This window comes from Xenopus tropicalis, chromosome 6, assembly GCF_000004195.4.
Source record: "Xenopus tropicalis strain Nigerian chromosome 6, UCB_Xtro_10.0, whole genome shotgun sequence".
In the NCBI taxonomy this organism is placed as follows: Eukaryota; Metazoa; Chordata; class Amphibia; order Anura; family Pipidae; genus Xenopus; species Xenopus tropicalis.
The window spans coordinates 121,693,101-121,719,021 of record NC_030682.2 but is presented as its reverse complement, the minus strand read 5'-3'; the positions used below and the strand labels follow the sequence as shown (position 1 = coordinate 121,719,021).

Here is a 25,921-nt window from a genome sequence, read left to right as displayed (position 1 = left end):
CTGCCTAGTTGCTAAGGTAAGTCCCTAGCAACCAAATAGCTGCTGAAATTCCAAACTGGAGAGCTTCTAAACAAAAAGCTAACAAACTGAAAAGCTACGTATAATAATAAATGAAAACCAATTGCAAATTGTCTCCGGATATCAATGTCTACATCATACTAAAGATTAACTAAACGTTAAAGGTGAACAACCCCTTTGTACCACAGTATAGACAACATAATCATTGTAATGGACTTCCCTGTAAGTAGTCAGTAGTCAGACTGGATCATGGTTATGGCCTTTATTTTCCTGCAGGGCTTTCTGTGTGGTCTGACTAACCCATTATTATGTTCTCTGCAGGGACTACTGTAAGTCTGATAGCTTTTCTTTTTGCTAGTCTGCTTTACCATCTGGCATATTTGTTGTTTTGATTTTTTTCTGCAAGAACTACTGTATGGCCAGACTAGCTCATGGTTATGGATTTCCCTTTCCTGCAAGAGCTACTGTATAGTCATAATAAGTTATGCATATGGATTTTCCTTTCCTGAAAGCACTAATGGAGGGTCTGAGCTGCATATATTACAGGCTTTGCTTTCCTACTACTCCTCTAGTGTATGACTAAACTCATGGTTATGGACTTTCCTTTCCTGAAAGAACTACGCTAAAGTCAGAATAACTTGCGGTTTTTGACTTTCTTTTCTTATGAGAAGTATTTAAGGTCAGGCTAGTACATAATTATATGCTGATAAAGTTATGGTGAGAGGGAAGGGAATGTTAGAAACTCAGGGCATGCAGATGATAACGGCAAGCCATGCCTTGTGGAATGTGCAAGAAGAATTCCTGGTTAGAAATCATTATTTATCTGAAACATTCTGGTGATTGTATAATTAAGAACAGGATGAAACTAAGATTTGCACAGACTCTGTTCTGGCAGTATGTGTATGGTATTGTCAGCAATAACTGTGCTTTTGCCCAGCAGCTTAACTTGGAATCAAAAGTCCATGAAATGATGAAAAAGCAACACAGTTGGAAGTACATCTTGGCCCTTTTTCTGACATTTTCTAATTACTAATCTAGTACACAACACAGCAGCTCTCTGACCAAATGAAAAGTACCGTGAGCCAATGCATTTTTTAGAAAAGAGAAGGCCAGGCCCAAGGTCCCAAGTTAGCGATTAAAGTCATTGGTGGGTGTCTAACAAATAGGCAGTGAATATGGTCTTCTTTTGTTATAGAATGGGTCATTTTTCAATTGATCTTTGTTTTTTTAATTTCTTTATCATTTTTGAATTATTTGCCTTCTTCTTCTGCCTCTTTCCAGCTTTCAATAGGGATCACTGAAACCAGCAGCCAAAAACCTAGGGTAATTTGGACCACAGCAACCAGATAGCTGCTGAAATTCCAAACTGAAGAGCTGCTACATATAGGGTTAAATAATCCAAAAACAACAAATAATGAAAAGTGAAGACCAATTGCAAATTGTCTCAGAATATCATTCTCTAAATCATACTAAAATGTAACTTAAAGTTTAAGATGCATAACAAAGTCTGCTCCTTCAATAAATATGATTGGCTCCATCCACAGTTATTAACACTTGTTTTCTAAATCTAAACTGACTAAACACTGACTATGCCTTAATGAACCTACATCAGCGTATCATAGGCACATCTAGAATTTTGCCCTTTCCCATTTAGGACTTTCTATTTTTGTTAAAGATAAAGAAAAGGGAATTGTTTTACTGGTTCATAATCTGGATTAAAATAGGAGATGTGTTTATTACTGAAGTGACACATTTTGTTACAATATTTTATGTAAAGGGGTGCGCTGTAAGAATACTTGGGTGTAAGTCTCATCATAGTGATATAGAGTCCATCATCTCTCCTGTAATTATATTCTCTAGCCATTTTGCACTTATGCTTCAATGATTGTCATCTCTATTTTGTTCTTAAAGGAACACTGTCGTCATTTTTATGGTATACTTTTTATTTCTACACTGTTGACACAGCAAATAATTCACTCTACCATTTAAAATGTTATTCTTTAACCAACAAATGTATTTTTTCTAGCTGTAATATTGGTGAGTCGGTGCCATCTCAGTGCATTGTGCCTGAGTCTGAGCTTTCAGAAGGAGCCAGCGCTACACATTAGAACTGCTTTCAGGTAACCTATTGTTTCTCCTACTCCCATGTAATTGGAGGAGTCCCAAGCCGGACTTGGATTTCTTACTATTGAGTGCTATTCTGATACCTTCTGGGAGCTGCTATTTTGCTCCCTTCCCATTGTTCTGCTGATCGGCTGCTGGGGAGGGGGGTAGTGACTGAAGTTTATCAGAGCACAAGTCACATGGCTGTGGCACCCTGGGAAATGAAGAATATGTCTAGCCCCAAATTCAAAATAAAAAATCATTATATTGATAATATATTTAATAATTTCATATAAAAAAATCTGTTTGCATTTCTGAAAAATTGATTTTAATGCAGGTTCTGCTGGAGAAGCTCTATTAACTGATGTTTTTTTCAAAACATGAATGGTGCAATATTGATCTCTCTTTTGGGTTTATTCCCTTAGTTTGGGATTATTTAGATACATATTTCTGCCAAGTAATGTCTTAATGTTGCATACTTTGCTGATCTGTATAATAATAAATTATCTGTAAAATAAAATTTTTTTATGAAAGCTAGTAGAAAGATTAAAGGTAATAAGATGAGGTTTAGAGAGCTCCTTTTTTACAAGTACTTAACTCTAAGTAATAGGAACCTAAGCCAAGCCAATGCTCTAGCTTTCACTGACAGGCACTCTGCGTTCTGCCTTTGTACCAGGCACTATTTGCAGTTGATTCCCACACTTATGGATCTGATTCTTTAAACGCTTTGGCAGTATAATTCCATATAATCTACTACAGCTGAAAGACTTTGTAGCCATGATCTTAACCCCTTCATTCCTAGAAATGCACCCAATGCATGCCTGATTGGCAGAGAGGACTTCAATATAAGCAGGCCCAGATTTGTGGTAAGGCCACAAAGGCCCGGGCCTAGGAAGGCAGGAAGTGCACAGTTTAATATGATTAGACTGTGCACTTTGCAGAACATATACAGGTGTGCGACCTGTTATCCAGAATGCTTGGGACCCGGATAACAGTTCTTTCTGTAATTAGGATCTGCATGCCTTGAGTCTACCAAAAAAAAAAATCATTTAAGCGTTGACTGAACCCAGTAGGATTGTTTTGACACCGATATATATAATTGTAGCTTGGTAACCATCAAGCACAAGCTACAATTTTATTATTGCAGAGATAAAAGAAATTATTTTAAAAAAAATTGTATAGCTGCTTATACTGTGGGAGATGGGCTTCCCATAATTCTGAGCTTTCCGGATAACTTATTCCTGTACATGTAAATACATGTATCTGTAGGCCTTAGTCCTTACACACATATAATTCAGTGATCATTACCTCCTTAGTTATTTAGTTCATTTACATTGGCACACAGCTCATTATAAGGTTGTCTAAAACTCACTTGCCATCAGCCACACATTTTTTCTTGACATTCATGTACAGGTATGGGATCCCTTATCCGGAAACCCGTTATCTCGAAAGTTCCAAATTACGGAAAGGCCACACTCCATTATTAGTAAATAATTCTAATTTTTAAAAATGATTCCTTTTTCTCTGTAATAATAAAACAGTACCTGTACTTGATCCCAACTAAGATATAATTACCCCTTATTGGGGGCAGAACAGCCCTATTGGGTTTATTTAATGGTTAAATGATTCCCTTTTCTCTGTAATAATAAAACAGTACCTGTACTTGATCCCAACTAAGATATAATTACCCCTTATTGGGGGCAGAACAGCCCTATTGGGTTTATTTAATGGTTAAATGATTCCCTTTTCTCTGTAATAATAAAACAGTACCTTGTACTTGATCCCAACTAAGATATAATTACCCCTTATTGGGGGCAGAACAGCCCTATTGGGTTTATTTCATGGTTAAATGATTCCCTTTTCTCTGTAATAATAAAACAGTACCTGCACTTGATCCCAACTAAGATACAATTAATCCTTATTGGAGGCAAAACAAGCCTATTGGATTTATTCAATATTTAAATGATTTTTAGAAGTTACGGAATTACGGAAAGATCCCTTATCCAGAAAACCCCAGGTCCTGAGCATTCTGGATAACAGGTGCCATACCTGTACTATTCTTTTAGTATATTTATTTTAATAAACACAAAGCAGTTAGTGTAAATAGGGCCTTGAATAGGAAGGGGAACTCCACCCAAACACAACTTGAGCTTTTAGAAAAGTAAACATAATGTCAAGCAATTTTGCAATATATATGCATAAAAAAATATGCAGCCTTTTCATGATTCTTAATATAATAATATGGTTTAGAAAGGTTACCTTAACCAGGCCCCCTGTTCCCCTGCTGATCTGGCTACTTTGAGACTCAAATAAAATGTAACAGTAGTTGTCTGTCCCCAGCCTGCCTTCAGCCTGCATCCTCCCAATCCCACAATCCCCTGCACACGTGATGTCAATAAGGAAAGGAACATAGCACCACAATGCATTTTTGCAACCACTGTTACAATTTATAACATCAATGTTTTAGTCCCTCCTCTCCTGCCAGGATTTCAAATGATGCAGAAAGGAAAGAACTGTTTTGCAGTTGGATTTCAGCATATAAAATGGTATTTATTCATATTTTGTATGGGAAGGATTTCAGTGATAGGTATATTAGGGGTTTCTGTTTGTGTGGGGTTCTTCAACAAATTTTGAGTCTGAAGCCCAAGTTCCCCTTTAAATTATTTTTGTAATTTATAACATTTTTTGTCTGTTATACAAATTCAAAGTGAGCCAGTTTCCCACACTCTTTCCATTTATAAAGGAGCTAGAGGTTTTCATTTATTTTTGGCTATGTTAAGCCTTCTTTGAGAATGTGGCACTTGCTATCACTTGTCACCGTGCGCAGTCAGTGTGGCCAGCTATGTGGTTAGAGGATGGGTTGCTATAGTATTACCTGGCATTCTGGATCTGGGGGAAACAGTTTTATTCTATAATCAGTTTCTAGTAAATGCTATATATTATTCCAGTAGAGGAGAGAATGGCAATGGGGATGTGATAAAACACATAGGGGCAGATTGGCCGTATATTGCCAGCAAAAAATCAGGATCATTTGTTAATGTGTTTTGCTCCTGCCAGAACTTATGTAAAATAACGGCATAAAAATAGAAAAACTTTTCTAATTATTTTACGCAGCTTTTTACACCGTTTTATCGCCAAATTTCATTTTACACAGCATAATAAATAGGCCCCTATTCAGTTTTGCTGGAATGTGACATGGCCTCTTTGGCCCTTTATGTCCCCAGCAAAAAATATCAGATTGTCAGCATGTTATTACAGCAAAGGTTCTGTTACATTAGGACAAGATATAAGTAGATGGCTTGCTAAAGCAAATAGTGGAACCCACCTGGGACAGTGTGTGGTCGGGGGCTGGAAAGGGCACAGCTGTTCAACAGTTGTTTCACATGTCACAGCCTGAACTGCAACAGAAGGAAACAGTAAATAATCCCAAGTAAGTAATTTTACTACATAATGACATAAAAAATTCCCCCACTGAAAAGAGATCCCATAGAATATACTCACAAGAGACTTTGGAGATCACAAAGGAATTAGCAGATTGATATTTTCTGCAAAAATAAATGAAAATAAAGTACAAATATTGAACATTTTCATTTGTATGTATTGTGCTGCTGTTTGCATAAGACTTCATCATCTGGAATATCAGTCCCATGGAGTTTATAATATTAGAACTAGGGGCCAATTTCTTAACTCTCAAATTCAAGGTTTTTTCTTTATTTTGCACTTATTTACAATAAAATAACTTGATTGCCTTTTTTTAAAAAAAAAAAACTTTAATGATAAAATAGCTTAAATGTTGAAAATATGCTTGATTCAAATTGTAATCAACTTATCCCATAGTTTTATTTATAGGTGATGTCCAAAAATTGCTGAAATCTTTGAGCCTACTGCAATTTTCACATTTATATATTTTACTGGAGTCAGTACATTCTAATCTTAGATTTTGACTAGATTTTGTCTAATAGATCCTCTGAAATTTCACATTCTCCTTTTTTTGTTCTTTTGAAATTGATGTCCACAGATATATTTTAGGGGTATTCAGACACAATGATATATAAAAAATGTAGTACAGGTATGGGACCTGTTATCCAGAATGCCCGGGACCTGGGTTTTCCGGATAAGCATATGCAAAAGGGCTCCAAATGCACCGGACACAGCGGCTTGCTTAAAACTTGATTTTTATTACTCCATTTAAAAACAATACGCCTGACGCGTTTCGTGTAAATATACACTTAATCATAGGCAATATATGCCCTCAAAAAACACTTACAGGTATGGGATGCCTTATCCGGTGCATTTGGAGCCCTTTTGCATATGCATGATTTCGCCTTCCCCAGCTACAGGTTCGGGGCTCTGAGCACCTGAACCACTTCTGAACAACGGTGAGTTCTTTGGTATTTAGGATTTCACATTGTGAGAGCTGATATGATGGTGTTGGGAATTTGACCTAGATCAACTGTGAGACAGATCCGGGGTTTATACACCCGGATCTCTCTTTTGTATTTGGTACGTTTTATTTACTTGATTTCCTGACATTTGAGACATTTAGGTTAAATTAATTGAGCCATTTCTAAGTTTAGGTTACTACCATTTCTTAGTTTGTAGTTTTCCGGATAAGGGATCTTTCCATAATTTGGATCTCCATAACTTAAGTCTGCTAAAAATCATTTAAATATTAAATTAACCCGATAGGACTGTTTTGCCTCCGATAAGGGGTAATTATATCTTAGTTGGGATCAAGTACAATGTACTGTTTTATTAATACAGAGAAAAAATAAATCATTTTTAAAAATTGGAATTATTTGCTTAAAATGGAGTCTATTGGAGATGGCTTTTCCATAATTCAGGGTTTCCGTATAAGGCATCCCATACCTGTAAGTGTTTTTTGAGGGCATAATGTGCAAACTCTAGAGAGACAGAATTCACTCAGGTATTTGTAAGCATCTTGTAGATGGACCTACATACAGGCTGCCACCATGGCTTGCTCTACTCTTGCACTCTGGAGCAGAGGTGGGTCTAGGGTTGAGACCCCCCCCCTGGGGTAAGTGCCTGCTACAAGGTGCTCCCCGGTGTCCCTATCACCAGGTGAAGGTGGTGGGGACAGGAGAAAGCTGTTGTGCCCTAGGTACATACCTTTTTCGCCTACTCCTAGTTCCAGCCCTGGTCTGGAGTCTTTATACATTTCTTTTATTTGACACCCAAATATATAAGGTCAGTAAATCTGACAACAAACTATACATAAGCTTACCCTATGGATTGTACTCCATTTCTGTACGATTTTATGAAGTAATTTCTTCTTCCTTGCCGTGTGACATCTACCCAGCCTCCATCATTGTCTATAACCCCAGAATGTATTGCTGCTCTGCAGATACTTGATTGCTAAAACATACAAAAAAAGGCACAATGTCTTGGTCACTTGTAAAACATGACATATAATAACAACGACCTAACAAGCAATCTTAGAAGAATTTGTGCATCTACAGTGGTGTGAAAAACTATTTGCCCCCTTCCTGATTTCTTATTCTTTTGCATGTTTGTCACACAAAATGTTTCTGATCATCAAACACATTTAACTATTAGTCAAAGATAACACGAGTAAACACAAAATGCAGTTTTTAAATGAGGGTTTTTATTATTTAGGGAGAAAAAAAATCCAAACCTACATGGCCCTGTGTGAAAAAGTAATTGCCCCCTGAACCTAATAACTGGTTGGGCCACCCTTAGCAGCAATAACTTCAATCAAGCGTTTGCTATAACTTGCAACGAGTGTTTTACAGCGCTCTGGAGGAATTTTGGCCCACTCATCTTTGCAGAATTGTTGTAATTCAGCTTTATTTGAGGGTTTTCTAGCATGAACCGCCTTTTTAAGGTCATGCCACAACATCTCAATAGGATTCAGGTCAGGACTTTGACTAGGCCACTCCAAAGTCTTCATTTTGTTTTTCTTCAGCCATTCAGAGGTGGATTTGCTGGTGTGTTTTGGGTCATTGTCCTGCAGCAGCACCCAAGATCGCTTCAGCTTGAGTTGACGAACAGATGGCCGGACATTCTCCTTCAGGATTTTTTGGTAGACAGTAGAATTCATGGTTCCATCTATCACAGCAAGCCTTCCAGGTCCTGAAGCCGCAAAACAACCCCAGACCATCACACTACCACCACCATATTTTACTGTTGGTATGATGTTCTTTTTCTGAAATGCTGTGTTACTTTTACGCCAGATGTAACGGGACACGCACCTTCCAAAAAGTTCAACTTTTGTCTCGTCGGTCCACAAGGTATTTTCCCAAAAGTCTTGGCAATCATTGAGATGTTTTTTAGCAAAATTGAGACGAGCCATAATGTTCTTTTTGCTTAAAAGTGGTTTGCGCCTTGGAAATCTGCCATGCAGGCCATTTTTGCCCAGTCTCTTTCTTATGGTGGAGTCGTGAACACTGACCTTAATTGAGGCAAGTGAGGCCTGCAGTTCTTTAGATGTTGTCCTGGGGTCTTTTGTGGCCTCTCGGATGAGTTGTCTCTGCGCTCTTGGGGTAATTTTGGTCGGCCGGCCACTCCTGGGAAGGTTCACCACTGTTCCATGTTTTTGCCATTTGTGGATAATGGCTCTCATTGTGGTTCGCTGGAGTCCCAAAGCTTTAGAAATGGCTTTATAACCTTTACCAGACTGATAGATCTCAATTACTTTTGTTCTCATTTGTTCCTGAATTTCTTTGGATCTTGGCATGATGTCTAGCTTTTGAGGTGCTTTTGGTCTACTTCTCTGTGTCAGGTAGCTCCTATTTAAGTGATTTCTTGATTGAAACAGGTGTGGCAGTAATCAGGCCTGGGGGTGACTACAGAAATTGATATTGAAATTGAAAATTGAAATTGATAAACCACAGTTAAGTTATTTTTTAACAAGGGGGGCAATAACTTTTTCACACAGGGCCATGTAGATTTGGAGTTTTTTTTCTCCCTTAATAACGTAAACCTTCATTTTAAAACTGCATTTTGTGTTCAATTATGTTATCTTTGACTAATAGTTAACGGTTTTTGATGAGCAGAAACATTTAAGTGTGACAAACATGCAAAAGAATAAGAAATCAGGAAGGGGGCAAATAGTTTTTCACACCACTGTATATAGTTTTTACCGAGAGTATAACAAGAGTAATTCCAGGCTGTTGTTGGATTGAATATCAGTGAGGAGCAAGCAAGGAGCACAAACTATGATTTTTCAAAAATGTCAAAAACATATGATGATCCTTCCTCAGATCAGATAACCCATGTGACAGGAAAGTGGCACTTTAATCTACTTTTTAATATCCTGGTGCTAAGTGTAATCGGTCTGTCTCCTTCCTAACTAGCCGAAGCCAAGCTGCAATTTGACAGCAATGTCCAAAGGTTCTGAATCAGAGGCATAGCTCAGTGACAATGTTCCCTCTCAGCTGTGCGCTATATTTGGGTTAGGCATGGTGTATGTATGTGTAACGCTACTATATAATAATGGTTTAAGAATTTCAGTATTTCCATCAGGGATTTTTAACCTGCTGTCCTCCATCAGTTTTCACTCTGACAGTAGAAAGTCTCACCACCAGGCTTTCCTGTCAGACTTAGGGGCCCCTTTAACCCTTGAGAGCATGCTTTACACCCTAGAATAGTGATATAAACCCATTTGAACTGCAGCACCAAGGCAAAAAATATGCTCAGAACAAGCCCCATTCATTGAACTTATGGTGTCTACTACCAATGTTTAGTAGTTTATTTAGCAACATGCAAAGAATAATTCTACAAAAATATATATTGTTCTCGTCAGTCTTCATACGATTGGGATCTATGTTTAAGGCATGAAATGGGTGGTATCAACAATGTATTTCAGGGTTTTTCCCTAGCTGCTTGCGTGTTCTTATCTAGTGGTTTTCCGCATGATTTAGAGCTCTATCCTCTCCATTAAAATGTTCACTTTTATGTCATCCCCTATATGGGTTCATTTACGATAATGTCTAGTAACAGAACTAAAATGCACAGTACTAAACATGAAGCTATGCACATGAATAATGCGTATTAGGCCTTTATTTTATTAATTTTTTTTTGCTATAATGGCAATATATTAATCATAATAAGTCTACCTAAGTTGGTTTTATGTAGTTTTTAGATGTGTCTGGATTTAGGGAGTAAGAACATAAGAAAATACTGTCAAAGGTAGAAGTGTCTGCAGTAGACCTAAGACCTAAAATGTGGTTAAGAAAAATTGTTAATAACAGACATTGGAGTGATGCCAAAAAAAATATTAATAAATCTTCTGCAAGGCAACTAATGAAACAGTGGGGATGAACCTCTCTATAAAATGATCTAGCCATAGAGCGTGTATAAGAGACTGCCCGGCAGGCAGATACAGTGCATTCAGTGAGCGTCCCTGATGTGGCTTTGAAGTGGTTGCTGTCTCTTAGCCTTGAGACATAAGCTCCTTTAAACTGAACATGTTGAAGAACATAGTTACCCCTAATGCCTTCTCCCCTGCAGGAAGGAAGATACATGTTGACCAAAATGATAACATGACATATTTGATTTGAAATTCAGGCTGTTCTGCTTTTCTAGAAGCCACACATCTGTCTTTAAATATAAATGTAAACAAAAATACCAGGAGTATCCTGAAGACCAATTGTTAATTGCTCCACAGTTCAGACTCACTTAAAATAAGATCCATATGCATGGATGTTTGTACAAAAAGGCAGCTGGGGCCAGAAGTAGTATATAGTTACCATTTCATAATGTACGCTTCCAATAACTTTGGCATTGCTCTCCAAACAACCAGCGGAACACTCATATCTGTAATTAAAACATACATATAGGATATAAATATAATACAATAGAAAGAGGAAAGCCTTTTAGAATATATTTAGAGTGCTATGCCTAAAAGATGTCTGAAATCCTCATCTGACCCCGCAGTTTAATATGAGTTCTTCCCTGAAAAGATCTTCAACTTGCAGCTCAGCAGCTGTTGATGAACTGCAAATCAGAAGATACCTGAGAGACAGAGACCCCAATATGGTACTTTTGCTGAGTTTACTATAATCCAGTGACCCCCCAACCAGTGGTTTGTAAGCAACATGTTCCTCACTAACCCCCTTGGATGTTGCTCCCAGTGGCCTCAAAGTAGGTGCTCATTTTTGAATTTCTGGCTAGGAGGGAAGTTTTGGTTGCATAAAACCCAGTGTAAAGCCAAACAGAGTCTTCTGTAGGCTGCCAGTTCACATAGGGGCTATCATATAGCCAATTACAGCTTTTATTTGCACCCCCAGAAACTTTTTCTTATACTTGTGTTGCTCCCCAACACTTTTTCCATTTGAATGTGGCTCACTGGTATAAAAGGTTGGGGATCCCTGCTATAATCTATGTGTGCCCTCCCAGGCAGCACAGGGTATATTTCAAAACAGATTAGTCATAGTGGCACTGTGCTCTAGAAGAAAGTACCCCAGACTGCAGGAAGATACCTATGAGCTTGGGCCTCAAATAACATAGTGGCACCCCAGAAAAGAAAAAAATGCAGCTCGCTTGAATGGGACTATGACAAAATGGCATCAGTTCTAGGAAAATGTAAAATCAATGGGTGTAAAATCAGGGTTCTGCTGTAATTGTTATATGTTTTTTAGGTTTTGGCACCAAGTAGCTACTTATTAAGAGAGCAGCAACTACAAATAATAAACATTATGCACCTATGTCAAATGTTCCAGGTGTAAGGGTAATAGCACATATGGTGAATTATAGTGTTTATGTCCGGGGGGGGGCAAAACACTTCAGATCTTCCCCCATTCAAATTGCAAGGAAAAAAAGCTGCAATTGCACATTGTTGTATTGACACAGGCAGGCCCATGTGTTTTGAAGCAATAAACATCTGTCAATCGACAGGCGAAGGTGATCATGGAATTCTGCTCCCCTCCTACAGAGTGTTTAATCGATAGGGCGACAAACCACATGCCATGTATAACTAAAAGCACAAGCAGGTATAGGCAGTAAAAGTTGTGTTATAAGGCAACATACTTTTGGAGTTGCTCAGCAGTGTCGGACTGGCCCACCAAGATACCAGGAAAACTCCCGGTGGGCCCAGGGGTCAGTGGACCCTCCTGCTCCTAACCATTTGGCCTATTTCATGATCATTCCCTATTTCTCAATGGGAATAAAGAGGAGAAATAGATGGAAGAATAGATGCTAGCATGTAAATAAAAGAGACTTGGAGAATAAAGTGGTTGAGTAAGGAAAGGATTAAAAATAGGCTGGAGAGTCGGGCCATGGTCTAAGGTTTTCTGATGGGCCCCTGGGGTCCCAGTCCAACACTGGTGCTCAGATATTAGAAAATGATTAAAAATCACCTGTTACATGTTGTCCCTTTACACTGATCCCTCAAGCGCACCTCACATGACACAATTTGAGCTGTAATTTGAAAATAATAATAAAAATGTTACAAACAGAAATTCTTAAACAGATATTCTAAATTCTGACAATTACTCTCACAAGAACATCACTTTTGCACACTGAACAGCGCAGATGAAGCTAAATTATTTTTATATATGTTTGATGTTTTTAACATCCACTGCTAACATTTAGAAAGTTTCAACCCCACACTTGGAGCCATAATTGGGGGACATACATACTGTACTTTTTTTATTTTACAGCTTTTACGCAAGTATCACATAACAGGTGAGGTATATCTCTGGCGGGTAGGAGCTAAATACTAACTTCATTATTTATTTTACTAAAAGGGACATAAAGAATCATCCACTAATGAACTTTGGGTTTAGCCCACATGAACTGTATAGGTTCTAGGCTTACTGAATTTATACCACACATTTTTTGGATTCAGCTGAATGTATCCCATATTTATTGCATCCTAGGAGCCCTCTTAGGGGTTAACTATACCAACAGATTGTTTATATCATATTAGGTATTCTATTCAAGAATCCTTCTAAACTGGAATATATATATATCAGTAAATATTGCCCTTTTACATCCTTTTATACCCGACGTCCTCCCCCGTGCGCGTAAATTAAACCTGTCAGGGGAGGAGCAATCGGGCAAAGGGGGGCGCCGGCAAGGATCAGGTCTGGGCCGCCGGGGCCCACCAGGATTTTTCCCATTGTCCCGGCAAAAAAACGTATATTTTTAATAATATATTTTAAATAGAGCTGTTTTATAAAGTATATTTTTACAGAGCCCTACATAGTTGCGGTTATAGTTTTCATTTAAGTCTGGAGTTACAGGGGAGAGGCAATACTCATGGTCTAATTTATTATTCCCGACTCTATACCCTTGGCCTATATTGTATGTATATCTTTATTTATAAAGCGCTACTTATGTACGCAGCGCTGTACAGTAGAATACATTAATACAAACAGGGGGTTAATAAGATAATAATAGATAAATACAAAGTATAACAATAAATACAAGATACAGCTGCAATAAGTTAAGAGTCAAAGACACAAGAGGATGGAGGTCCCTGCCCCGTAGAGCTTACAATCTATATGAATTATTTCTGAACACCAAAAAGTCATTGCCCCCATTATGCTGATTTAGGGTTTTGCCTACCCTTCTTTGTAATTCTCGCTGTCTCACTTATTTTATATGTCCCATTACTTTGCTACATAGGGTTAGCCGTCTCTTCTGTACTTTCACTGAAAATAGTATTAGATTTCTCTCAATTGAGAAAATTCTAGACCAAAAGGTTCCAGGCAGGTTGCACGGAATCTTTTTATAAATCAGAAAATGAGCAGAATGTATACAAATCTAATATTATTAACAGTGAAACTTGCTCCTGTGCTTCTTTCCTTTAAATACTGGTTTCCCTTTTGGGCAATAAAACTGTTGCATATTAATGCTACCTACTGTTCACTTCTACTACTAGCACAAGGAAATTTGGATCTGCACTATTTATATAGCATTTAAATAGTTACTATGTGTGATATTCAAACACAATGTTTGACAGCTCTAAATCAAACAAATGACTAAAGCTCTTCCACTGCTGTTTCCAGTTTCAGTAGGGGGAACCTTCTAGTGTTTCCTTTCTTACAAAATGTCGCTGTCCATCTGTAATACCTCAAAATATACATTTCAAATCATATAAGATCAATGCCTGCATTTAGTCTGAAAGCCTCATTTTTAATAACCCTTTCAAAATGAGTGCAAGTGTTTACTTCAGTTTATTTAAAATGAAAACGTCTTACACATTTGTTCAGTGCTGATGACTTCATTGTTATCAAAACTCTCCACCCTGGTGGAAGACGTTGGGGAGTTGGTTCTAGCTCTGCTTTGGGATGTGGTATCCAGAACTTTTGAACTTTGCCCCTCAATTTCATTGGTCTCTTCTTCAGGTTCAGGAAGGGGATAATGCAAATCCGAACCATCTGTAAAATGAATACAAAATAACTGCACGTTTAAGGAGTTCACTGGCACCTTATATTAAGAATCAAGCAGAAAAAGTAGATTTGTCTTAAAAACTTACATATATGCATAGGCATAGAATGAAATCTGTCAGCTGTGCTTGTAATGTCTCTGCATTAGAGTTTATAGACTCAAGTGACCTTGTTTGATCTCTAGGAAAAGCCCAGCAGACCAGTAATAATCATCTTCCCTGCATGGCTGCCAACATCGTAACGCTCTGCCTAATTGCTAGTTGTGGTTGAAAAAAGAAGACTTTGGTTCACTGGAGACTGAGGTGAGACCACCAAACTATTTATTCAAGGGACATCAAGATGGCCATTAATCCTTGTGTCAGGAGACATGACTCCAGGGTTGAAGAGTGCTACAAGCATGTGTTATTCTGTATGAATACACAGAAGTACAAAATACACAGACCTTTCACAGCAATGGGTAAATAATCTCAGCTGAGTGCCAAGCTCTTGAGAAAAACAATGCCTCAAAAGCTATTTTTAAAGTATGTCTGTCGAAAAAAATGTATTGGAACAGTAAAAGTATTCATTTTGCATATGAATGGTTACCATGCACGTTTAACAGATACATTGTAAATGTTTGCTTAACTATTTGTTTGGTTGGTGCATCTACAACTACTTGGTCACATAGCTCATGAAAACCTATCATTTTTAAAAAGTTAAGTAAAGTTGCTTAAAGGTCAACTGAAGCACTCATTAAACATCTACACCCACAGTTACCTTCCTATATTCTCCAGCATGGCCCAAGTCTGCTGTCCTGGCATGTCCTAAGACCTTATGTCCCAAAAATATTCCACTGTAATAAAATTTACATGTATTATTTTTTAATATATTTAGTTTAGCTGAACTCAAACAGTTTGGGTGTCCTAGCTTATATATTAATGCAGTGATCTGCAACCAGTGGCTTTTGAGCAACATATTGCTCACCGGTTTCTTTGGTGTTGCTCCCAGTGGCCTCAAAGCAGGTGCTTATTTTTGAATTCCTGGCTTTTTGGCAAGTTTTGGTTGGATAGAAAGCAGCTGTACTGCCAAACAGAGCCTTCTGAAGGCTGCCAGTCCACATAGGGGCTTGCAAATCCCCAATCAGAGACCCTATTTGTTACATGTTTTATGCTTGTGTTGCTCTCCAACTTTTTTTACATTTGAATGTGGCTCACAGGTAAGGAAAGGTTGGGGATCCCTGTATTAGTGAATCTACTGACATGTGTTAAAGAAAAGAATTCAGTTTAATGTAATCTGTAATGACTTCTTACTAATACTACTTTTTTCTTTAAAGACAAAAGCAAAGGAACGAGTCTTGGTAGACTGTAAATATTCTCTGCAACAAAAACACAGATATTATCATGGTGGAATCATATTTAAAGGTAGAACAAACTTCATCCTATTTTTTTACATACTTTCAAAATCGTTAACGTTTCAGCCAGCATTCTAATAGTCCCCCACCTACTGATTTGAAAATGAGAAATAACAGCTCCCAATCATTCCCTGTAGCTGGCTAATGGTATCCTTATCATGGCTTATGGAGTTTAATGCCCATTCTTCTGCAAGCTCCAAAAATATTCAGTTGGGTGACCTTCTGCTTTCTTCTAGCAACTACTTCACAGATGATTTTGTAAAATGTTGGAATTATTTTGTATTTAAAAATATCTTAACATTTTCAGTTTAATTGAAGACTGCAATACACTATCATCTATGATTTGCTGATATTCCTCCTTCCACCCAAGCAATCATTTTTGTGTACTTTCAGCATAGTTGTATTCCATCATGGCGAGTATTGGTCTAACAAAGTAAAAAGCGTTGACACTCAGGATTTATTGCCTTAAGGGAATTGTTCACATCAAGTAGACTAATATTTTGAGACAATCTGTAATTAGTCTTCATTTCTATCATTTGTTATTTTTTGACTATGTGGTTGCTAGGGTCCAAGTTACCTTAGCAACCAGGGAGTGATTTGAATGAGAGGCTGATATATGAATAGGAGAGGCTTTGAATAGAAACATAAGTTATAGAATAACAATAAAATTACAATTTTATACAATTAAATTGTAGCTTCATAGAGAAATAGAAAATAGTTTCTGGCTGGAGGGGTCAGTGAGCCTCCTTTGAAAGAGTCAGAAGAAGAAGGCAAATAATTCAAAAACAGAAATAAATGATGAAGACCAATTGAAATGTTGAATAGCCCATTCTATAACATATTAAAAGTTAACTTAATTGGGAGTCACCATGGCAGTTTTGGTAACTAGACAGATTCTCATTGTTTTCTTAAAATGTATCCTGCAGGTTTGTGACCAAACTCGTTACTTTTTTTATTTCCCACCTTTAAAGAACTTTGTCTTAAAAGGTTGTTGGCTCAAGTTTTTCAAGTTTTTATTTGCATTTTTCCAATGATTTTTCCAATGTTTTTGAGATGAGTCTATTGAAGATTACCTATGATACATATTTCTTGAAGATAAGCTTCTCCAGTTACAGATAAACCACTTAACATTTCATTGCACTGTGGGTTGTGCTTTACACTTCTGACCCACTTTAGGCTCTTCTGCCAGACATTTCTCTTGCTCAGCCAGATCATGCTTTGACTTTAGTAGTTCTGGGCAATTTCCATTTCTGAAGATTGATTTTCACAGGAGGATTTGCTCTCTGTAAGCATTTAGAGATTTATATGGCCTTACTGTGTTTTGTGAGAGTGAATTATCTTCGATTTCAATCCGAAAATGGTTTATGGTTGTTGAAAGCAGAAGGAACGACAATCAACATCAATGTCAGAAACATCAACAGGGTCAAATTTCTTTGCCTCAAAGAAGGTCTAACTACTCCACCAACATTTTGGCTTTCCTTAAATCTTTTTTACACAGTAATGAAACTTGAATGCAGCCTAAGGGGCTGATTTACTTACCCACGAACGGGTCGAATGGAGTCCGATTGCGTTTTTTTCGTAATGATCGGTACTTTGCGATTTTTTCGTATGTTTTGCGATTTTTTCGGATTCTTTACGAATTTTTCGGATCCAATACGATTTTTGCGTAAAAACGCGAGTTTTCCTATCCATTACGAAAGTTGCGTAAAAAGTTGTGCATTTTGCGTAGCGTTAAAACTTACGCGAAAAGTTGCGCATTTTTCGTAGCGTTAAGTTTAACGCTACGAAATGCGCAACTTTCGCGTAAGTTTAACGCTACGCAAAATGCGCAACTTTTTACGCAACTTTCGTAATGGATACGAAAAACTCGCGTTTTTACGCAAAAATCGTATTGGTAACGAAAAATTCGTACAGAATCCGAAAAAATCGCAAAACATACGAAAAAGTCGCAAAATGTTCGTTTTCAAGTCGGAACTTTTCCAATTCGGGTCGGATTCGTGGGTTAGTAAATCAGCCCCTAAATGTTTGTGTATGCTTGGATATTTTTTTATATCTATTAAAATCCATAAATACAAAGATCACAACACCATCTAAAGGTGTCATAAATATCCAAATATATATATATATTCTACACAAAAAATAATATGATAAGAGACAAACTCTGTCATTATGTATAGACATATTTCTCTTTGCATTTCTCATAATGTAGGTACAGGTTTAGGACCCATTATCCAAAATGCTCCGGACCAAGGGTATTCCGGAAAAGGGATCTTCTGTCATTTGGATCCCCATACCTTAAGTCTACTAAAAAATCAATAAAACATTAATAAAACCCAACAGGATTGTTTTGCATCCAATAAGGATTATTTATATCTTAGTTGGGATCAAGTATAAGGTGCTGTTTTATTATTACAGAGAAAAAGGAAATCAGTTTTAAAATTCTGAATTATTTGATTAAAATGGAGTCTATGGGAGACAGGCTTCCCGTAATTTGGAGCTTTCTGGATAACAGGTTTCTGGATAAGGGATCCCATACCTGTACTTGTTTTCACTTTTGTTCCACCTTTTTTGTATTAATGTATGAAAATCTATAATGTTTGTATGTACAGTCTTACAATATACACAATTACACACAGGGAGGACAATTGTTATAATAAATTCAATAAATAAGTATAAATACACAGAGATTAAGTGCCATGTGGTATGAGACACAGTAGGAAGGAGGACACTGCCCCGTAGAGCTTACAATCGAAATGGTTGGGTAAAATACAGGCACAAATTATTAGCAAAAGTATTTTCAGAAGTGACCGGGCAGGATGTGAGACAGACCAGAGAGGAGGCCATGGCTAGAGAAAAGGAACCAGACCACCATGTTCTTTGTTTTTTGGTAGCTATAATAATGTAGACTTGTTATTAATCTGTATATGTAAATAATGTAAATATATTGTGTTTTGTTAACTAATCTTTTCATTGTAACAATCCATTGATTTGCTACTCAATATATTCATTTTACCAGAACCAGAACCCTAGTAAGAGGGGTAATTAATATTATTATTAATATGATATTATTATTATTATTATTATTATTATTATTATTATTATTAAATATAGTTCAAATCTTACACTACCCTTTGCTTAACAGGAGGCCATGCTAAAAAAATGACTTGGGGCTGAACAGGTTCCATCTTATGAGAGAACAGGAGGATCCCAGCAGCAGAGTTTAAGATTGCTTGCAGGGTAGAGTGGTGGGAGTCTAGGAGGCTGGTTAGTAGGAGATTACAGTAATCTAAACAGGAAAGGATAAGGGCATGGATTAGTGTTTTAGCTGTTGTGAAAGAAAGGGGTGTATCTTGGCAATATTGGCGAGAAGAAAGTGTCAGGTTTTGGCAGTGTTATTAATATGGTTAGAGACTGAGAAGGGACTTGTTAAACATAACCCCCAGGCAGAGTACTGAATTAACAGGACTAATGGTCATCAATAGTGATGGGGAAAAGAGGAGAAGGGCTAGGTTTTTAGGTTTATATATGTCAGTAGTGCCTACTACATATGTTTGTTTGTCTATTATATAAAACAATATTACAGTTTTATGATTGAAAGAAATATCCAAAGCAATACTATACCTTTATAGCAAAGATTGTCCTTGCAGCCTCCTCCATAGCTGGGTGGGCAAGCAGAACAAGGATGTCCATGTTTGTATGGAGCATGACCCCACCAATTTCCCCTAAAAAATCATAATCACTAAGTGAATATAATGAAATGATTTGTTGTACCAAGTGCCTCAGACACACAACATGTTTGAGTTAAGTACAAAGCTAAAATGACTTAATTTTACCACCAGTTGCCAAAAAAAGACCTACATTCTAATCTCAAGTCTAAAAGCAACATGCCAGCTCAAGCTATAGCAGTATATACAGTATGTATTTCTTAGAACAAGAAAAAAAGATTTCATTATTACAAATGAATATGAAATAATTACTTACTTTGGAGAGTAATTGCACACAAGATATATTGCTTTTGGCCAAATCTGTCCCCAGACATTCATGTTATGGCACAAGTTTATAGCACAGCCAATTCTGCTGCTTGTTGCCCATACCAGCTACATAAGGAAAAACAAATATATATAAGATTTTTGTATGTAATATCCTATATCATTCACTTTATTTATTTTTCCATCACGCTTTAGATCTAACACATAGATTGTCTGCATCTTTAATAGCATTTGTTTGTCTTTTTATTATTCATCTATCAGCAATTAAAATGTTTTTTTTTTCCAAAAACTTAAATTAATTTTATGTACATACCATACCTGTGTATAATGGGTGCAGACAGGACCAGAACACCTAAATGGGCAGTAGGGATCACATTCTTGTGGATAAGGAAATGTATAGTCTCTCACTTCATCATACCAAGCCTGGACATGATAAGTTGGTGGTCTATACCTTTAAAAATAAAAAAAATATGTTAAAATCTGAAAAAAGTATCTTCTTCCATCATAAGGGTTAAAATTATAACACATACCTTCCCCAATGGGCACCCAAATTCTGCCCAATGACTGGAAGTAAGTCAGCTGGCCCGTGTTCCCATAGACATGTTTCTGCCCAGGCTTCTGCAGACCTTTCAAGTTCCACATCCCATATCTAAAAAAAGTAAAATAAAGAAAAAACATAAATTATTTTAGTACAGGTATAGGACCCAATATCCAGAATGCTCAGGACCAAGGGTATTCCGGATAAAGGGGTCTTTCCATAATTTTAATCTCCATACCTTAAGTCTACTAAAAAATCAATAAAACATTAATTAAACCCAATAGGATTGTTTTGCATCCAATAAGGGGTAATAATATCTTAGTTGGGATCAATTACAGGGTACTGTTTTATTTGCCAGAGAATAATTTGATTAAAATGGAGTCTATGGGAGACAGGCTTTCCGTAATTCGGAGCTTTCTGGATAACGGGTTTCCGGATAAGGGATACCATACCTGTACTTTGTTTTTAATGATCGGGACAAGAATTATAAACCATACTGTGTTAGCATGTTTAATCCACAATTCATTGTAATGTTTATATATCTGTATAATACGTAAGAAATCATCTGCGGTGTCCCTAAGACAATTGCTTATGGTTGTTGTGATTAAAAATACATGACACAAATTATTAGGTTTCTTACATTAAAAGTTCAGCACTGTCCAGAACTGTGCATAACACCAAGTGATATAGGTAGAAAGTGTAAGAGATAGTTAGACAGATAGAATCAATATACTGTATCAATATTTAGTTAACAGAATACAGAATACTATTAATACACTTGACATCATATGATGGAAGTAACACCATTAACACACAAACTCAGGGGAAAAAACATGTGCCAATACTTGCAAATGACTTTCCAAAACTGGCACAAACCTGTATCCATACTGGAGCATCAAAATGAATAAAATGTATGCATGCACCTGTAATAACTCTGGAATTCTGGGAAAAATGCGGCGTTGACTGTAATAAACATGGCCATTTGCTCCAAAATTGACCACTTTGCCCATTGCTTTGTGTTTGTAAATGAGCCTTTTGTTGTACATTTTACTTCCCATGCACCATTGGATTCCTGTTACCTTATTTCACTTTACAGTGTCACCTTATAAAACTCCTTTCTTCTGTTGTTTTACAAATATTTTTAACTTAGGAAATTTCCCGCTTGGTGACTTTTCTCTCTCTCTATCTTCGTCCAGGAAGAGGTTTTATTTTCTCCTCTGTACTTATTTTGGCCCTTCTTTCTTACATTAGGCTTGCCACCTTGGCTTCCGAGGAACTTCTCTCACCTCTTCAGTCGAGTTACTTTGACTTAAAAAAAAGTATTTGTCGTTCTAAATTATAGGGACAGAAACAAGGCTTCTTGTTTTGTTGTGGAGCAACATACAGACAGTGTCTAACGTTATATTTTTGAGTATTTACTTCTGGAAGGAAAATTTCCTTTTGAGAAACAATATATGAATTCATGTATCTTGTATTTATATAAAAAGTAAACGTTGATATTAAAGTCCAAGCTGCTGGTTTAGCTTATACATGCTACATATGTGAAATAAAAAGTCTTATTCGTGTTTATTCTGTGCAGGGGCATAACAGTAGCGATCGTAGTATGCTGTGACCAATGAGGTCCTAAGATTTCCTTGTATGTTTAAAAGCAGGACTTCTTTCTAAAGGTCTGAGGAACCCTAAAAGTTTTTTGTGTCGGGTTCTAAGAAAATTCTGAGGTGACTTTCCTGAAGCAGCAATGTATTAACATAGCACACCAGTGTCACAGCCAGATTTCTAAGCCTCTGACCCACTCCTTTCCATCATTAAAAAAAAGTCTATAAAGTAAGCCAGAATAAAAATAAATATCTGGTGGAAAAACCCAGTATAATTTACCTTAAAAATGCTTCCAGATTTAATTTAGCCAGAACTAAACCCAGGTAAACAAAAATGCCACAAAAACTGCCTTTCTACCTTTTATCTAAGGTTTCCCCAAAGGGCCCTTCTGATGGCAGGGGCCCATACCAAATTTCTACCTAAAACTGAGAATAAAGAAGGGACTGGCACATGAAACAGCGTTAAAGTCTGTAATAAAATGTTCCTTCATACAAAAAATAAATTGTGCCTCATGTGCAGTCCAAGTACTTCAATACATGTATATACATTTTCTGTTTATTACACTTTTTAAGTGAAGTAAAACTCCTGTTGGATATGCAGGATTCCAAGAATGTCCCATTTATATAAATGCCTGCATATGAGGCATGAAATGCTTCCTTTGGAGATGAATGCACACACATGCAGGGAAGACAAATACACACTGTAAAGTCAAATTCTTTTATCATTCTTGATTTTACATTTTGCGCTTTAGAAAAAGGTTTCAGTATCCTCTTCCAGGCACTGCTGCGATTTACCCTCCTATGTTACTGCTAGAAAGCTCTGGCTCTTCTTGGATATCCACAGCAAATACCATGCCATAAATATGTCCCTGGTTCAGGAAACCTTTTGTCTGAAATAATCCTGTCAGCAGTCATCAATCACTTCATCTCCTCAAGTCTTGGGCCTTCTGACTTGCCTTTGCTGTCCATTCATTTTTCTCACTCTCAACTTCTAGCGCTATATATCTTTTTAAAGGTGTAGTACACATGTTGGAAAAGGAAATATAAGTAGTATAGCTCTCTGATGCCATTGCAATAAATATGTCATTCAAAAGTTATTGCCCTGATGGATTTAGGGTAGAGCAGGAAGCTTACAGTACAGTGCAGTACAGAGAAGCTAATTTGGGAAATGTAGAGAAAACTACAAACACCCTATGCTATGTAACAAATGTTGTACAATTTTAGCATTTACATAAAGGTTTCCTATCATTGCTAACCCCCATCCCTAGATGATGTGTTACTGAGAGATGAATGACAGCAGGTTGTACATTGTTTTCATACACCCCCTCAGATATAGTGCTAGGTAGTATGTAGTTGTCTTCCTTGACTACAATGTTTCAGCGATTGCAGACCTGCAATTCTCAGCGTCCTACAAGGGTCAATGTTTTGGATTGGGTCTGGGCCGGTGGGACACCAAGAAAAACCTGGTAGATCCCACTGGCCCAGACACTATCCGAAGCATTGATGCTTCCCTGTTGACCTTCTTTCCCCAGTTACGGCAAAGTTACATATAAGGTACACGCACTCGGGGGGAGGCATCATCGGTGGGGGGCCCCATGGGGGGGCTGGGCCCCACACACCCCAGTCTGACACTGCATCATACTCACTAGCTGGGTGGGTTGGGTGATGATGCAAGTTGCAGTTTGACAGCCAAAAGTTGCCTGTCCTTGATTCTGAGAAATGAACGTAATGCAGATATTTTCTAATGGCAGAGATGTCTCTACTACATAGGAATGTTCTACAGTCACTTTTACCTATGAATGATTTAAATGTTTATACTCTTGTCAGATTGAAAAGAGGCAGCTGAGAACAACGTACAGTTAAGCAAGAGTTCTTTTCTGCATATATTTCCTTTTTCATTAATCCAAAGTTCCCAATGACTGGTTCTTCTATAATGTAAAACAAAGATCAAGAAGCTTGAAAAAAAATAAAACGAACCATACTCTTCTTTGTGGAAGCTTAGTGCAGAAGAATATATCTGCTGGCATAGTTTTGTGATACATTATATGGCCAAAAGTTACAGGACACTTTATTTGGCTGAAAGTATCTGGACAGCCTTTCTAAAATTCCATCTCAGAGAGTTACAAACTCTCTGCAAGCAACATCAGAACAAGAACTATTCATTAGAAGTATGGGTTTCTTTATGGGTCAGCAGTCGCATTAAATCTAACATCACCATGTGCAATGCCATGTGTTAGGGGAGTGGGGCAAAGATCTATGCCTCTGGAGAGGTGGAAATGAATCCTCTAAAGTGATGGCTCATGTTTCACACCTGAAAGTCTAACAGACAAGTCCAGGCTTGGTGGGTACTCAGAGTCTCAATGTGTAAAGCCCACTACAAAGTTTGGTAGAGATGGAATAATGGTCTAACAAGCCCTCTCTTGTCACTTTAGCATGATAACACTGCCATGCACATACCAAGATGGGTATAGTTGGTTTAATGACCTAGGAGTTAAAGAATGTTACTGAGCCTTGACCTCAACCCAACTGAACACCTCAACATCTGTGGGATGAACTGATATGCCAAGTCCCTGCTAACCTGATCACCCAATACCAGTGCCCAACCTCACAAATAGTCTTGGTGAATGAAATATTCACACTGTGCAGAATATTGGCTGCATTTAATTACCGTTAGGGGTCAACCTTTTGCGCTTTGCTTGTCCTATAAATTATTGGAAATCCTATTTCTTTTAAATGAATGTAAATGCGACATAAACTCATGTCAGTGATGATGATGATGATGATGATGATAAGTAAAACAATTGCTTTCTAATTAAGTTGATTTTTTTTGTTTGCAGACAAGTAGAAAGAATGGAAGAGTGTTGTAGGTCCCCTCTGTGATGGCCGGGATAAAACAAAGGACTTAAAGAAAAAACCTTTTTTTTTTAGTGTTAATGTCCACAGGTGTCAGAGTCTCTTAAAGAACACATACATACACTTTATACTGTATATACTTTTCACATTTCATCTACTAATTCAGGAAGAATCTCCTATTAGCGATGAGCGAATCTGTCCTGTTTTGCCCAAAAATTAGCAAATCTTTTAAAAGATTAGCGAAACAGCAAAAATGTTGCCTGTCAAAAAAATTGTCAGGCGCTTCATTTTTTTGATGCGTGCACCAATTTTTTTTTGCTGCTGGTGACAATTTTTTTATCACACAGCGAATCAATGTCTGGCAAATAATTTCGCCCATCATTACTCCTGATCCATCTCTGCTCGTTTCTTTTGCTCAGTGCGACTCCTGATCTCCATGGTTCATAGATACGGCCAGCATACAGGCATACAGATGTGTAATTATGATTTCACCGGTATGTGTATGGCCAGCTTATATGAATCCAAGATTTTGTTGAAACAACAATGGTAATGGAACCCAGGCAGGTTCAGACTGATGGCAATTCCAGCCAGGGTTTCCTTGTGTGCCCATTTGTGCGCTTTGCACATTGCACTTGCCATTGTAAATGAGGCTTAAATTGCAAATATTTTGTTTAGTGGTGGCACATGGAAGAGTTAGGGGGAATTCCTCCTTGATATTTTGCACTGTTTATACAGAAAATTTTATCTGTGTAAATCTTTTTTCTTTGATGGTTTAAGAGAAATCATGGAAGCACAGAGCCAAGAGAGATTAAATGTGAGCAAGATATAGTAACATATAATTGTCTGCACATTGTGCAAATCAAGACAAATCATGTTGGTGCTTGATAAAGGATTTTAGAAATTCAGGAAAGCCTATTTCTCATCATATATATATATATTGTAATGTCCCCTGTGTTATAACAAAAAGCCTTTTCTGTCCAATTTCATCGCAGTGATGGCTTTTCATTGAAGAAGATTGCACTTTATACATCTGTACGCCCAGTAATGCCCGGCAGACG

The 25,921-nt window shown here is 37.3% G+C and overlaps 1 protein-coding gene across 1 annotated transcript in view; it reads right to left on the bottom strand.

Moving 5' to 3' along the window:
* The window catches only part of crispld1 (cysteine-rich secretory protein LCCL domain containing 1), a 62,302-nt gene that overhangs the window by 20,510 nt on the left and 15,871 nt on the right, over nt 1–25,921 (bottom strand). Inside the window, exons 3-12 of the mRNA XM_002937077.5 lie at nt 20,408–20,526; nt 20,196–20,328; nt 19,870–19,985; nt 19,510–19,610; nt 14,310–14,489; nt 12,462–12,522; nt 10,854–10,920; nt 7,367–7,497; nt 5,623–5,666; nt 5,447–5,519 (exon numbers count right to left, since the gene is read on the bottom strand). Of these exons, the coding sequence (XP_002937123.2) occupies nt 5,447–5,519; nt 5,623–5,666; nt 7,367–7,497; nt 10,854–10,920; nt 12,462–12,522; nt 14,310–14,489; nt 19,510–19,610; nt 19,870–19,985; nt 20,196–20,328; nt 20,408–20,526 (1,025 nt within the window). The remainder of the gene's footprint in view (nt 1–5,446; nt 5,520–5,622; nt 5,667–7,366; nt 7,498–10,853; nt 10,921–12,461; nt 12,523–14,309; nt 14,490–19,509; nt 19,611–19,869; nt 19,986–20,195; nt 20,329–20,407; nt 20,527–25,921) is intronic.